The sequence below is a fragment of the Volvox carteri genome (assembly GCF_000143455.1).
Source record: "Volvox carteri f. nagariensis unplaced genomic scaffold VOLCAscaffold_43, whole genome shotgun sequence".
Taxonomy (NCBI): Eukaryota; Viridiplantae; Chlorophyta; class Chlorophyceae; order Chlamydomonadales; family Volvocaceae; genus Volvox; species Volvox carteri.
The window spans coordinates 594267-608419 of NW_003307586.1; the positions used below are offsets into that span (position 1 = coordinate 594267).

General features: G+C 57.2%; 1 protein-coding gene across 1 annotated transcript; it reads right to left on the bottom strand.

Annotated features, from left to right (window-relative positions):
- Positions 1–603: 603 nt before the first annotated feature.
- VOLCADRAFT_64836 (uncharacterized protein) lies at positions 604–13710 on the bottom strand (the record flags this gene model as incomplete). The annotated part of the gene is made up of 3 exons (XM_002954503.1): positions 604–792; positions 1657–1855; positions 13472–13710. 3 exons carry the CDS (start codon positions 13708–13710, stop codon positions 604–606), a joined length of 627 nt encoding a protein of 208 aa, XP_002954549.1.
- Between the last annotated feature and the right edge of the window lie 443 nt (positions 13711–14153).

The following is a 14153-nucleotide window of genomic DNA, read 5'->3' on the forward strand; positions in this document are numbered from 1 at the left end:
CGGGCAGTACCACGTCGCCACGGTCGTTGCCACCTTCCAATTTCTGTTAAAACGCACGCAGGGAAGCATGGAGCGGCCGCGTCTCAGGTGGGCAGTCGCAGGGTTACGGTGCTGGTTATCCCAGCTGATCACGCATAGGCCGGTGCAGACAGCGAGCGCATTTCGCTCTATTGCGTCAGCCAAGTTTGCAATAGCGTACAGCGCAAGGGATGAAGGTGGGGCTGGGGAACAGGGCAGGTTAGCGGGCGCTATGTCAACCCATGTTCCCCTTGTTGCCAACAGTGCAGCGGAGGTAAATTTGCGTGTCCCTCGAAGCGACACCACCAGCAGCTTACCCCTGTAGCGAGAGCCATAGTAAGCTGGTCTCATTAAAAAAATTATTCCGGATAAGGAATAACATCACGATGCTGCAGCAGAGCGTACCTGTACGGGATTGCCGCGTCCCACACCGGTGCAGAGGTAATCGTTGCTGCCCCAGCCGTACAAAGTGGTTTCGGAGGCCGCACCGCTGTGGTACTCCCCCGCTGACACGAAGCGGATGTTATCACTCGCCAGTGCACCCTTGGGTTCGGGAGGACACAGGCGGGAGGACACAAGGTTGTTTTAAACAGTGCCACGGCTTGTGGAGTAGCACTCAACCTCAACAGAAGATCGCTCTCTCACCAGTGCTTGCGCAGGTTCCCTGGAGTTCCCCTCCCTGCCGATGAGCAGCTCCCTGCCGCCCCACGTGAACACCTTGCCGTCAGCAGTGGACACCACGGCGTGCTCGCGGCCCGCAGCGACAGCCTCAACCTACGAAGACATACATGCAAAAGATCACATCGGAGGAAGCATTAAGCAGGTGAGCGGTTGAGCAGAGACAAAAGGGGCGCCGCGCGGCTGCTGCCTCGCGCATTTCCTCCATGGAGTGTCGGACGCTTGCTTGGACCTTCGCTTGTAGCCGCGGGCATCTACTGCCCATGTTTCCTCCTTGGAACGCACCTTCTGTCCTACCAGCGCTCCAGCCACGCGGCCAGCCACAAACGGGTCCCCATCGCGGCCCAGCTCCCCGGCCTGGTTGGGCTTGTGCTTCGTAGGCAGGGTGCCCGCGTAACCATCGTCCTGCGGAATAGGCCAGGGGATGCGAGCCTGAAATAGGGAACTGGGCGGAAACCGGAAGGCGGAAGTAGAGGGCGTGTAGCTCAGCACCGCAGGCTGGAAAGCAAGTAAGCCTACTGCACGCCCAGGCCTGGAGCGGAAGCGGTCCTGGTCCTGCACGGCTCGCCTCGCGTAGCACGGATTTTAAAAGTCATAATATTTCCCATGCCGCCATGCGTTAAGGCCAGCAGAATTTTCATGCGGGGGGAGACGTACAGCAGCGCTGTAAAGATCTGTGATGGGTGATCACTTCAGGCATGTGCACGCCTTTAGACGGCCGTCAGTTGTAACACTAAAAACATTTTGCAAGGCCGCGATCTGACCGCCAGGCAATCAAAATCTGCGGGACCTGCAGGTTGCGGGGTGCAAACCTGCCTATCACCGAACACTGCCCTGTCGCTCCTCCTGACCGCGCCTCCTGGCCCCACTCCACCCCTCTCCCACCTGCGAGTTGCACGTGTACACCTCGCCCTCCGCCGTAGCAGCAAGCCAGAACACGTAGCCCGCGTCGAATGCAACCACGCGCTTGGCTGCCAGTTCTCCGCTGACCAGTTTCGGCTTGTAGGCCTCATTCCGCTCAGGCAGCTTTCCGCCGTTGGAGCATCCATCATGTCCCCAAGTGTACAGCCGTCCTGAATCGTCCACCGCCATGCTCACATAGCGACCGGCAGCAGCACCCACCACGCGGACGCCGCCAGGTAGGGACACCAGGCCGGGGCTGCGGCACGTGACAGGGAGTACAGGAGTCATCAGATGATAGGCCACTGGAAGCCAGACACATGCCAGCCATATCTTTGCTACAACTTAGCTAGCATATCCCACTCATAGCACCTACGACACCATCTGAGTCCTGCCTGAGTCGCACGATAAGAACTCCCCCCCCACCCAACCCGCTCCGAGACCCCTTTTCCCTACTCACATTCCCGAGTGGCAGCTTGGCCCCGCGGTGCAGGGTGTGGGGTCCGACTCCGACGTGGCTCCCACCGCGGGCCGGCCCAGCTGCCCCCAGTCGTTGAGGCCCCAGGAGTAGAGCTCCCCATCCTCAGTGACGGCCATGGTGTGGTAACGCCCCGTCACCACCTGCACCACAAACTTGCCGCGCAGGGGACCTTCCACGGGACCAGGCTCATTTCCCCCGCTGCGGCCCAATTGGCCTGAAGCGTCCAGGGGCGGGCTGCCGTGGCCGCCGCCGCCCCTGGAACGGGCGCAGGAGCAACAATGGGATAGGCGGCGCTGGGAGTAGAACATAATTGCTCTGACCTATAGCTCATCCTCTGAATAAAACGTAGTTGTATTGACTATAAAGTCAGTCTCACAAGGACTAGGTACAAGTGCCGTCCTATTAGCCTATAGCATCTAGAAGGAAGCGTCACAATAATGCACAGACTGAAGAAAAACCATTCCGGGCGGACCTCATCCGTCGGGCCCTTGGGGGCTGCAATCGCGGTACGGGAAGTGGTTGCGGTGTGTCAGGCAGTCATAAGCACGCAAGGGTAAAGTTTCGGCCCTCGTCATGGTGACCCACATCAGAAAATGGCGACCATGTAACCTTACACTTGCCAGGATCTGTGTGGCTCAGCTTTCAGAGCATACACATCCCGACTCAGATGCCCGGCTTCACTGTATCCCGTTGAACACAAAGGGTCGCGGTAACGCCTGCATATGCATCAGAACCCTCCATCCCGCCACGGGCTGCCCACCTGGAGTCGTTGTAGCCCATCGTCCAAACCACACCATCAGAAGTTGCGACGGCGGAATGCCGGCTGGCGGCCATGGAAATGATGGTCAGGTGGCGCAGGGCCGGTTCCGGAAGAGATTCATCGCCTGCACGGCCGCCAGGAGCTTGGTCAGCACACGTAAGCTATGAGACATTTAGACTCCACCCAGAAGCGGCAGCGCAAAGGCCACATGTTCTCAACAGCAACTTAACCACCTACCTATGCCTTTCTGCTGCAACTGGAAGAAACCCACCTGCTAACCTCCCAAGCCGCCACTCCTTGAGGCCCCAGCTGAACAGCGTCCCACCGGGGGACGGGCGCGTAAGCTGTGCGCCGGAGTTTCGCCCCGTGCGACCGCTCACGGTGCCGCCGTTGGTGGCCTGCAACGCGTCACCCGGGTCATCGCTGGCGTATGCGTCAACGGATTTCAGTCCATCATCAACAAAGGGTTTATATCCTGGGCCCATGTGGGCTAGGGTACCGTTAGGGTTGTTAGGGTTTTGTTGGTTTGTGGTTGTTGGTTTGGTTGGTTGTTGTTGGTTTCAGCTGTGTTGCCTGCTGCGCCATGTGGTGTGCTGCCTACATCAAGTTGCTGATGCTGGCCCTGCCGTTGTGTTGGTGAGGAAGTAGGCTGAGAGGACGGGTGCGGAGGTGGTGGAGGGGAAAAGGCGGTGGGAGCAACGGTGGTGCCAGAGAGGACGCTCTTTTTCGAGATGGAGCCAGGGGAGGGCTGAAGGATGCCGGAGACGATCTAGGGGCCGAAGGTGGAGGTTGAGGAGCTTTTGATACGGCTTCCCGTTCGTGGGGACTATGTGCTGGAGATACCTGTTCTGACTTGAGGAGTCGCACGGACGGTGCTCCGGATGGTGCCGACTCTGTATGCCCAACGCGAATGCTCAGCGTTTTATAGGCCCATCCAGCGTACACTACAATGGCAAAGATCGCTGCGATGACCAACGCTTGCGGGAGATGTGCCAACAGGGAAGGTCGTCCCTGCGCCTGCTGTTGATGACGACGATTGTGTTGATGGCTTCTCATGGCGAAGATCAATCGGTCAACAGAAAATAGTTCCTGAACTAAGTCATGTACAGTAGGTTTGGACGCTGCAAGGATTTGCAACTGGCAGGTCCAAGAACTGTTAAGCCATCCTGCGTTTTACTTAAATTAAAACATGAACTTTTTGCTTTTTAGCGTCTATGGGTGCTGATCGTTCTGTGCAAAGGGGTCAACCCTCGTCGTGCAAGCTGTTGCATTCGTATCGCCTCGTCTTTAGCCATCCTGTACTGTTAAACCAGCAGGCCTTCAGGCCTAACGTGCACGGATGATATACCAAAACCTATTTACATGTCATTCTAATCACACCACGCTTGCTCCTGGAAGCTGGGATTGTCAACGCACTGGGAAACCTGTAACCATTTGCCTCCTAACCCTAGATACCATAGCTGAAGGGAATTTGGATAGCCTGGCAAGTGACTAAGCTTGGTAAGATTGCACGCACGGCGAGAAAGTGAAGCTTGTCGGGTGGCACCGCAAACCAGGGACACCTAGTGCTGGCTACAGATACCTTCTTACGTGCAATTAACCCGAAGTAATCCAGCCAGAGGGCCCTGTCACACAAATACTCGAAGTTATACAGCTCACCGACCTGAGTACGGCCACCAACCTACTTGTGCCATACTCAGTTCCCGGGTCGTTCGATACCCAGGAGGCCGTCCGTTACAAGCTTTCGCAGCTCGCAGCACCCAATGGTGATAAACGCCTCTGCATGCCCCTCCAGGAAAGCGAGCATTACGGTGCTTACAGTTGAACCAAGCTCGGGTCCATGAGCCCTATGTAGGATGGATCAGGGTCAACACGGTGCGCTTGCCTCCAGGAAAGCCACTCTTTTTAAGTGTATTTATCCTTGATGCACGCGAACAAAGAGCTCCATGGAAGCTGCGAGAACGGTTGCATCCTACCTACCTAGCACCTCACCGGCACCTCCCCTCAGCAGTGCCGCTATCCCCAGGTATGCAGCTACCAAGAGCAGCTAGAACAACGCCTGCAGCGACCCGGACGCTTAGGTTGAGGAGGCGCCCAAGCCCCCTGACTTAGGGCACTTTTGCGCCAGTGGCAGAAAGATGCAGCAACCTGCCTATGAGAAAGACCGTGATCACGTAAACCCGCTAGGAAAACTCTTCATCAAGATGCTGGGCAGTTTCGCCCTTGGCGAAATGTGACTACCTAGCTAGCATATGCCTAAGGAGAATAACTGCGACACAAGAACCCGGACCAAGGCAAGGTCAGCTGGGGGTGCAAGGGCTCTCCTCATCGCAAATTGAGATGGCATTGGTCGTTTGCCACACATCATAACAGCCCTTACCACACCTGCCTTGCAAATCGCTGCGTCCGACGCGTCCAAATACATACCTGCCCTAGCTACTTAGAAGGTGACCACAAGAATACCGAACCAGTCCATAACATTTCTTTCCTCCCCACTACGTTCATGACAGCACAAAATTGAACTCAACATACCGCCAAACCTACCTAACTCCCCTCCTTCACTTGGGCGGCATGCGTATTCGAGCTGTTATGTTCCACAGGCAAGCAATACAGCACGAGATCACAGCACAAATCAACAAACCCATGCAGCTGGATTCCTCCCGGTAAGAAGCCGTTCACCACGGGCGCACCGCTGATGCACCGTCAAGAAAAGCGGGCAAGGAGCCCGATCCACCAGCCCTACAGCTCGGGTTGGCCCAGAACCCACGCTGTCATACATCCCTGCCTAGGATGGCACCTCACCAACCCACCCGCATTACAAGCAACTATAGCTGAGATAGCGCCACCCTCGCTGCCAGTTCATCCTGAGGGCAGGTCAAGTGCTGCCTTCGCCAGTGATATTAGTGTAGAGATTCCTCATATATGCGGTGCGCCATGGTAACACTACGCATCGTTCGGGGGTTACTTGAGTCACAATCGCGCTTGTCGCGATGACACCGATGCACCAGCGAGAGGAATCACCCATCCAACCAATACAGTTCAGGCATCCGCGGTGCGCATGAAGATGCGCAACAACATACAAGGTGGTCGCTACGTTTTGCTGGCCGAAGTCTTCTTTGGAGGGTCTCGCCAGAGCCACCTATTGCAGCGGAGTGGATAAAAATAAAACGATGTGAAGGCAGTGTAGAGGAAAGGGAAACCAGCGCCAACTTAGGGTGCTAACCTGTTGAGCCACCCATGAACAAGCTATAAAAAATTTCCTGGCAGCAGCAGACAACCCCAATGGCAACGGAATGGTAACCCCGGAAGCCCTTTTTTGCAAAGCTCGCATGTATGGACATTCCATATTGACACTGGAGCCCATTGTAACAACCACACACCCGTGGATCAATGCGATGTTACTGTACCTGTCATCCTCAAACGTATGTGCCAGGCGCTCGTTGAACGGTTGATAGAATTGCTGCGTCGGGCAGCACACATACATAAGTAAATACGTACATAAACACACAGAAGTACGCATGACCAGATCAAATAGGAGCTCCGGGAATGGACGGGCGCGTGCACGCTGAAGGCTTGGTATACATGCATTGTGAGCTTATGTGTTTGTAAAAAGCTGCTTATTTCCACAAAGTATGGATGTTGGTCCGTTCCGAACCCCGCCTTGCGCTGTGATTTTGTCTCCCCGCTTGGCGTGCATGATGACCTGCCTGCGGCCACTAACTCACACGGAGGCCAAGCCAGAGGCTTCCGCCATGGGGTTATAGGCTGCACCTGACAGGGCTGGCGTAAGGCGCCCCCCTAGCCCATTGGTCCCGGTTGATCCCACCCACCTCCAGCAATATACGCGTCTTCGGCAGCATGGGCTGGTACTTGTCGCTCTGCTTGTTGCGCGTTTCCATGCCCATGATCTGCATGCAAGCGCACGCAGGGCGGGGACGGCTCAGTGCGAATGGTAAGTTTTTCCAGCATCCTCACATGGATTGCCGCAGAGCAACCGGCATCTGCTGAGCACCCAAGAAGTGGGTGGCGTACCACCAGGAGCTACTGCGAGCCTATGGGATAGCCAGGAGCAGGTGCAGACGAGCCTTCAGTGCCGCCTGCCGTAGAGCCCCGTTTGCCCTTTTTGCTTGTATTTGCGCGGCGGATGCTGCTTTGGCAAAAAGCGAGGTTCGTCCTCGGTGTATAAACCATGGAAGAAAAGCCTGGTACCCCGCACTATTCCAGAAGCAGCCCTGCTCCCTTACCGCCTCCCATTCCGTGGCGGTGGGTTGGCGCATCTCAAGGAACTTGAAGACAGCCTCCATGTGCTCCCGGGGCCTGGCACTGTAGTCCTCGTTGCGTAGGAACAGTAGCTGGTCGCGGGGAAACTGATTGATCCAGTCCTGCAAGAAGAGCGAGCGAGCGGCAGCCACATGTCGAAAAGCAGGAAAGGGATGTATACGAATCCGTTCTATATATTCGCCAAGGCTCTTAGGGAAAGCCACATCTGCCCTTACAGTATAACGGGTCCTCATCACGCGCGCACTAACTGATAGCAGTGAGGTCGACAAGTGCCTGGGCGTAATCACGGGTGTCGCGCCGTACCATAAGGAACACTGCATACATGCCCTTGATTAGTTGTTGCGGATCGTATCTCCGCACGCAATGCTTGACGCCGAACTCCTCCGCGCAGGCCTTCCAGGCCGCGATGTCCTGTCACGGGCCAGATGAGATGAGAAAAGGTGCATATAGTGCACGTACCGGCAGGTCATGTATAGAATGGTGGGATCATGCAAACGCGTAGCAGGTGGGATCACTGCCGGCCCAAACATACATACGTTTAATTGGCCTGCTCAATACCGTGTGCATGGAAACGTTCAGGGATAAACCACCAAGGATTACATACGACGCGGCACAGCAGAATCAGTAGCGGTGGCAGGCAACGTGGCCATTAGCCAGTAAGCCTGACCTTAGCCAATTCCATAAACGGCGTAGCTCTGGGCCCCATAGGCATGACACACTGCAGCCAGGTTCTCCCACCAAAATCCTCAGTCCTTTCCGACGAGGGCCCTAAAATCTGGCCATGACTCTATGTGAGGCTCTTGGGGTTAGAAGAATTATATTAACCAGCTGCACCGCACCTGAACCGCAACATTGTGGAAGTCCTCGGGACTTGGAGGCGGAATGTTCTTGACGCCACGCCTACCAATGGTGGCCACGACCGCGGGAGCATTCGTTGATGGCGGGCACGTCAGAAGCGAGATCGGCATCGGAGGAGGAGAGCGGAATTCCAAAAAGCAAGGCCACAAGCGGGTGCGGTTCGCTGTAAAGCATAACGCCGGGCACGGTAGTCGCCATGGCCAGGCCTTCTCAAGCGACCATCCAACGCGACCTCAGCCACTGCTGCATCTTCGCCATCACCTCCAATCCTCTGTTCTTCCCGGCTTTGCAATGGCACATAGGACCGGAGCGCGCACATGCATTCCTGCTTTTGCCAATTGACCTACGTGTGCCCAACTCTCAGCGACAGCTAACTTGGTCCACACAACCCCACCGCGACCCTCTAGAATGTTCCCAGAACATGAGCACATTCCTTCGGACAAAGCCTAACGCGCGCAACCCAGGTCTGCAGATGTGCGCAACCACCTGTAGTAGTAGTACGCCGAGTAGTATCGGTCGACGGGGTTGCGGAAGATGATGATGCTGTTCAAGAAAGGCATCGCTTCATGCATCAGCTCCGCAATGGTCACCGTGGTGTTGCGTTCCATGGACGGACCCCTGTTGGGGGTAAAGGGGAAAGTAGCGCAGCGTCCCAAGGGTGTGCGTTGGAACAAACAGAACCTCGCGAAGGAATGGCGCGGGCGGCACACAATGTATACTGGTGGTTGATGTAGGGGAGTGACGATGGCGGCCGACTAAGACGCGCGTTCGTCTACTGGCCGCAGTTTTAGTCACAGCACCTACAGGAACATGGCGGGGACAAAGCAAGTCCTGTTCGGGCCGCCCTGCTAACCAACGGGAGTAGCACTATTGCAGAGTCCTCGTCCCGTGGCCTGGATAACCGCAGGTTCGAGCCCGCTCGATACTGGTTCGCGCTTCGCGCAACAGAAGCCCGATTCTCAGATCCGCGTTTACACAAGCGCGCAAATGTCGGAAGAGGATCCAAGCTCAGGCGCGCTCTTTCCACGTCGCACCTACCGCAAGAAGACGCCCGCCGAGGAGGTGAAGGTGTTGGAGGAGGCCTCCCCTGTGATGCCCTACAGGAACCAGCCAGGTCACAGTGCGATTAGGGAATGGCAACTGGACGCGGCCGGGGAAGAGGACCAAACCCAATTAGTAACAAGGACTATCCCAGAAAGCGCACACTGGATCGACAGGGCGTAAAGCAGCATTATGTGTACATCAAAAGCCTATCCCCAGAACCTTGCGCACAAGCAGCGTCAGGACCCCTTACGCTAGGGTTCGCTCTGATCTTCTCGGCTGCGTCCGCGAAGAGCTCCACGTAGCCGTCAAAGTCACCGTTCGGCGGGGCGGTGCAGGCACCCTTGGCCGGGTAGGGGCACTCGTCCCACCAGTGTGGGCCCTGCGAAGGGCGAGTCGGAGCAAAGAGGGTGGGTTACCGGCTTAGCGGATCAACACCGGCAAGGAAAGCGGAACGAACATGGACCACACAAAAACGTGCGCCCGTGACGGGGTTGTTGTACCACACTTCAAGGCACCTCACCTTGTTCCGTGCCTTGTACAGCTGCGGGTGCTTGGAAAGGCGGTGGTAGAGGTCGGTAGTGCCGCATTTCGAGACGCCCAGGATGTGGAAGTAGGGCAGGCAACGGAAGCGGCCTTCCTTGTTGAACCTGCGTATGTTCCCCAAGGCAGATAACGGAACGTGCCGCACAAGACCGGATATAAAGTCCTGCCCACCCTTTCACTCCACCCCATTCCCCGCATTAGCTGTACAGGATGCAAGGGCTGCAGGCTTGATCCCCGTATTTCGGATTCGGCCGTATCACAACAATCTACCCAGAGCTAAGGAAAACCTGTTTGCCCGCGGAACCAGTTTATAGCCGCGGGCAGCTTCGCCAGTGATCCCGCCTAACGCCCCTAGCAAGAAAGTTGCTTTGCTCATGCACTCCTATCCAGCACCTCCTCCTCTGGCCACGTCTAAATCAGGTGCTCACTCCCCAGGAAGGCACCACGGGACGTCGGCAGCTGCCGGAAGCCCTTCTCCAAAGTCTCCAGTCCCTCCTTTCCCGGTTATCTTATCCCCGCGGCAAAGCCGCTTACCAGCACGGGTTCTTGTACTGTATGTGATAAGCCGGCGGAAGAATTTCGAACACGTCCGGTGACTCGGCCTGCAAAAGATGGCACGTGGACTAAGTGACCGGTGTAACACCTGCACGATGCGCGATAGTTGCAGCTTGCGCTGCTGGCCTCCTTGCGGATTCCCGCTTAGGTCAGCCCCAAAAAAAGTCTTTCACGTTGCCGCATGGCACACCACCTTCCCCGTTTCTCCGTAATGGCTCAAAACATCATGGTTAGCTCATCAGGATACCCTGCTTCTTGCTCGCCGCACCCTTTGCCTTGCAGCCGCCCCACCTACGACATTGCTGCTCCTGAGCAAACACCTCGCTCCCTGCATTCAAACAACTGCGCCCCTTCAAACAGCTTGCGCGCACCTGCACAAGCTTAAACCTATCAGTGCGACGGAAACGCTGGTAATAGATTGAGGCATTGTAGCGCCGCTGCTGCAGCTGCGGTGAAAGGTAGCGTGTGTGGTAATCGGGTGCCGAGGTATCGGTGTATGGCTCGCCGTCAAAAGCCATGACGTTGTCCTGCCCGCCAGCGGCGGAGCCGACCGTAGCATCCGCTGTAGCCGTGATCTTACTCGCTGCATTTGTCACTTCAGTGGCCTGACGATTTTGCTGCTGCTGGGCTTCTGCAGCTTTGTTGGTTGTCCCGGATGACTGCGTCGCCACGTTAGCCGTGGACGAGCCAGCGCTGCCATCCGAGGCCATCACACGGCAAGACATTGACACAAATCCAAGCAAACGCGAATGAGAAGGGCAAGCGGATAAGGTAATAGCGCGAAGCCATGTGATGTGCGGCCAGGTTATGGGTTGGATGGGATACGCTGCATCCGGTTGTGCGTGCAAGCTAACCCATGCCAGTGAGTTGCCGGATGTCCCGCTGACGACCCGCGACTGCTTGCTGGTGCCTAACCAACTGCAGGCCGTGTTGCACTGTACCTTTGGTGAAAAATTAGGCTATGTCAGATGCCTCGCGTGGTAATTAACAACGTGAAGCCAACGCCCCATATCGGACTGACTTTGTGCCGATGCACCTGCTTTTTCACATACAGCTAATCTGTACGGACCGCAAGGGATCGGGACCTGCTCGCCCCCTCCTCTGGAAGCTTCACCGACTGTTGTGACTCACGCCATGCGAGTAATGGTCCCGGACACCTACCTCGGCTTGCTCTCCCAACTACCGCCCTTGTTGGCCGCAATTGCCAGTGCGTGTTGATAGCCAGCTGCCAGCGCCTGCACCTGCCAGCCCCCTTCCGAAATAGGGCCCAGCGACTTGGCAGGACGGAGAACCTGTCGAGCGGGACGAATCGGGCGCCTTCAGGCCAGCATATTTGACTTCCGATAATGCACGTTTCCCAACCCCAGGATTGCACTAGGATATCCGTCCCCAGCCGAGCGCCTGCAGAGTCCTCCAGCAACGAAAGTAATTGTGTCGATGCATTGCGGATTGCCTACCCAGTCCAGCCCGCCCTGCTAAAGCAGCAATCCGCTCAGGCTACCCGCCGCACCAGCTCCATGCGCGCGCCTGGGTTCAAAATGTCTATTCCCACTACCGAACGACCTGACGTAAGGATACCACAGTCATCGCCATCACCACATGCTGCGTGCCGTACTGCAGGAAACCCAAACCGCTATCACGAGTTACACAGCCGCCCTTGAAGGATCCCGGCCTGTGCAAGCTGCACTCTCGGCAATTGAGAGGTCAGGACAGCTAAGAAGCTACAGCTCGCACTTCCCCCGACCTCGCAACGCGCAGATCGGGGATTCTCCGTCCATTGCGTGTCATCAATATGCACTCAACTGACACCTGTGTCCCATGTATCTTACCTGCGCGCGGGCATCCTTGCCAATACCAGTGCACAGATAGTTGTTGCTGCCCCAGCCGTACAAAGTGGTCTCGGAGGCCGCACCGCTGTGGTACTCCCCCGCTGACACGAAGCGGATGTTATCACTCGCCAGTGCACCCTTGGGTTCGGGAGGACACAGGCGGGAGGACACAAGGTAGTTTTAAACAGTGGCACAGCTTTTGCCACCGCTTGTGGAGTAGCACTCAACCTCAACGACGGAAGATCGCTCTCTCACCAGTGCTTGAGCAGGTTCCCTGGAGTTCCCCTCCCTGCCGATGAGCAGCTCCCTGCCGCCCCACGTGAACACCTTGCCGTCAGCAGTGGACACCACGGCGTGCTCGCGGCCCGCAGCGACAGCCTCAACCTACGAAGACATCACAGGGCAAAGCCCGGGCACTGGTAAAACGTCTCACCCGACGTGTCCTTGCGCAAATGAAAAGCAGCGCAAGACGGACGCATAATAGACAATGAAGAGGTTGGAGCCGTGTGAGATAAGCGGCGGAATGGCCAACGACGCGCGATGAGAGCACACGGGCTTCCAAGAAGTTGCATAGGTCACGCAGAAATCTAGCCAAGGAATCCTGAGCAGCAGATCTGCTCATGGCCCAGATTGTGTGTCGCCAAGTAGCCACGTGCTGGGCAACTGGGCATCGTGGCATAGCAAAAGGCTAGGTGGGACCCCGGGCTTCCGTACCAACCTTTTTCCCCGCCAACCCGCCCTCCACTCGTCCTGGCACCAGCGGGTCTCCTCCGCGGCCCAGTTCACCGGCATTGTTCGGTGCCCGCCGACTGGACAGCGTGCCCGCGTACCCATCGTCCTGAGGAAGAGGATGTGGAGTGGGCGGATGAGGGTGTCGAGTGGGTGGGCAGATAAGCTTGGAAATCCATATCGTCATATGCCCCCTGGACCCGCAGATAGGTACTTCACCTTCCCTAGTGCCCCCTCCCACTGTTTCGATTCCCCTCTTCCCTCTCACCTGCGAGTTGCACGTGTACACCTCGCCCTCCGCCGTAGCAGCAAGCCAGAACACGTAGCCCGCGTCGAATGCAACCACGCGCTTGGCTGCCAGTTCTCCGCTGACCAGTTTAGGCTTGTAGGCCTCATTCCGCTCAGGCAGCTTCCCGCCGTTGGAGCATCCATCATGTCCCCAAGTGTACAACCGTCCTGAGTCGTCCACCGCCATACTCACATAGCGACCGGCAGCAGCACCCACCACGCGGACGCCGCCAGGTAGGGACACCAGGCCGGGGCTGCGGCACGTGACAGGGAGTACAGGAGTCATCAGATGATAGGGCACTGGAAGCCAGACACATGCCAGCCATATCTTTGCTACGACAACTTAGCTAGCATATCCCACTCGTAGCACTTCAGGCATCATCTGAGTCGTGCCTGAGTCGCACGATGAGAACCTCTTTCCCCCCCACACCCGCTCCGAGACCCTTTTTCCCTACTCACATTCCCGAGTGGCAGCTTGGCCCCGCGGTGCAGGGTGTGGGGTCCGACTCCGACGTGGCTCCCACCGCGGGCCGGCCCAGCTGCCCCCAGTCGTTGAGGCCCCAGGAGTAGAGCTCCCCATCCTCAGTGACGGCCATGGTGTGGTAACGCCCCGTCACCACCTGCACCACAAACTTGCCGCGGAGGGGACCTTCCACGGGACCAGGCTCCTTGGTCCCGCCACGACCCAGTTGCCCTGAAGCATCCAACGGAGGACTTCCATGGCCGCCGCCGCCCCTGGAGTACATGCAGGGCATATACACTTAAAGAAGCGAGGCCATGGACGAGGGCAAATCTCGCACGAGGTCACCACATGGACCACCGAGACTCCATTTAAGCCCACCCAACCGTATTGTCGCGCGCCTACGCAATGACTGGGCAACCGCCGAGCTCTCCTCTGGGAGAGTGGCGCCATGCATCTTCATCTAGGCCATTATACGAGGCCGGTGAGCTTTGCTTTGCTACTGTGACACACTGCATGGTCCCCGATACAGGACGCAAGCGCAAGCGCATGCCAGGTCAGGTCTAGGCTGGTCGGCAAGCTTACAACAGTGCGACACGACACGTACTTTGAGTCGTTGTGTCCCATGGTCCAAACCACGCCATCGGCAGTCGCAATGGCGGAATGGCGGCTGGCGGCCACTGAGATGACGGTCATATGCCGCTGGGCGGGCTCGGGTAGCGAAGTGTC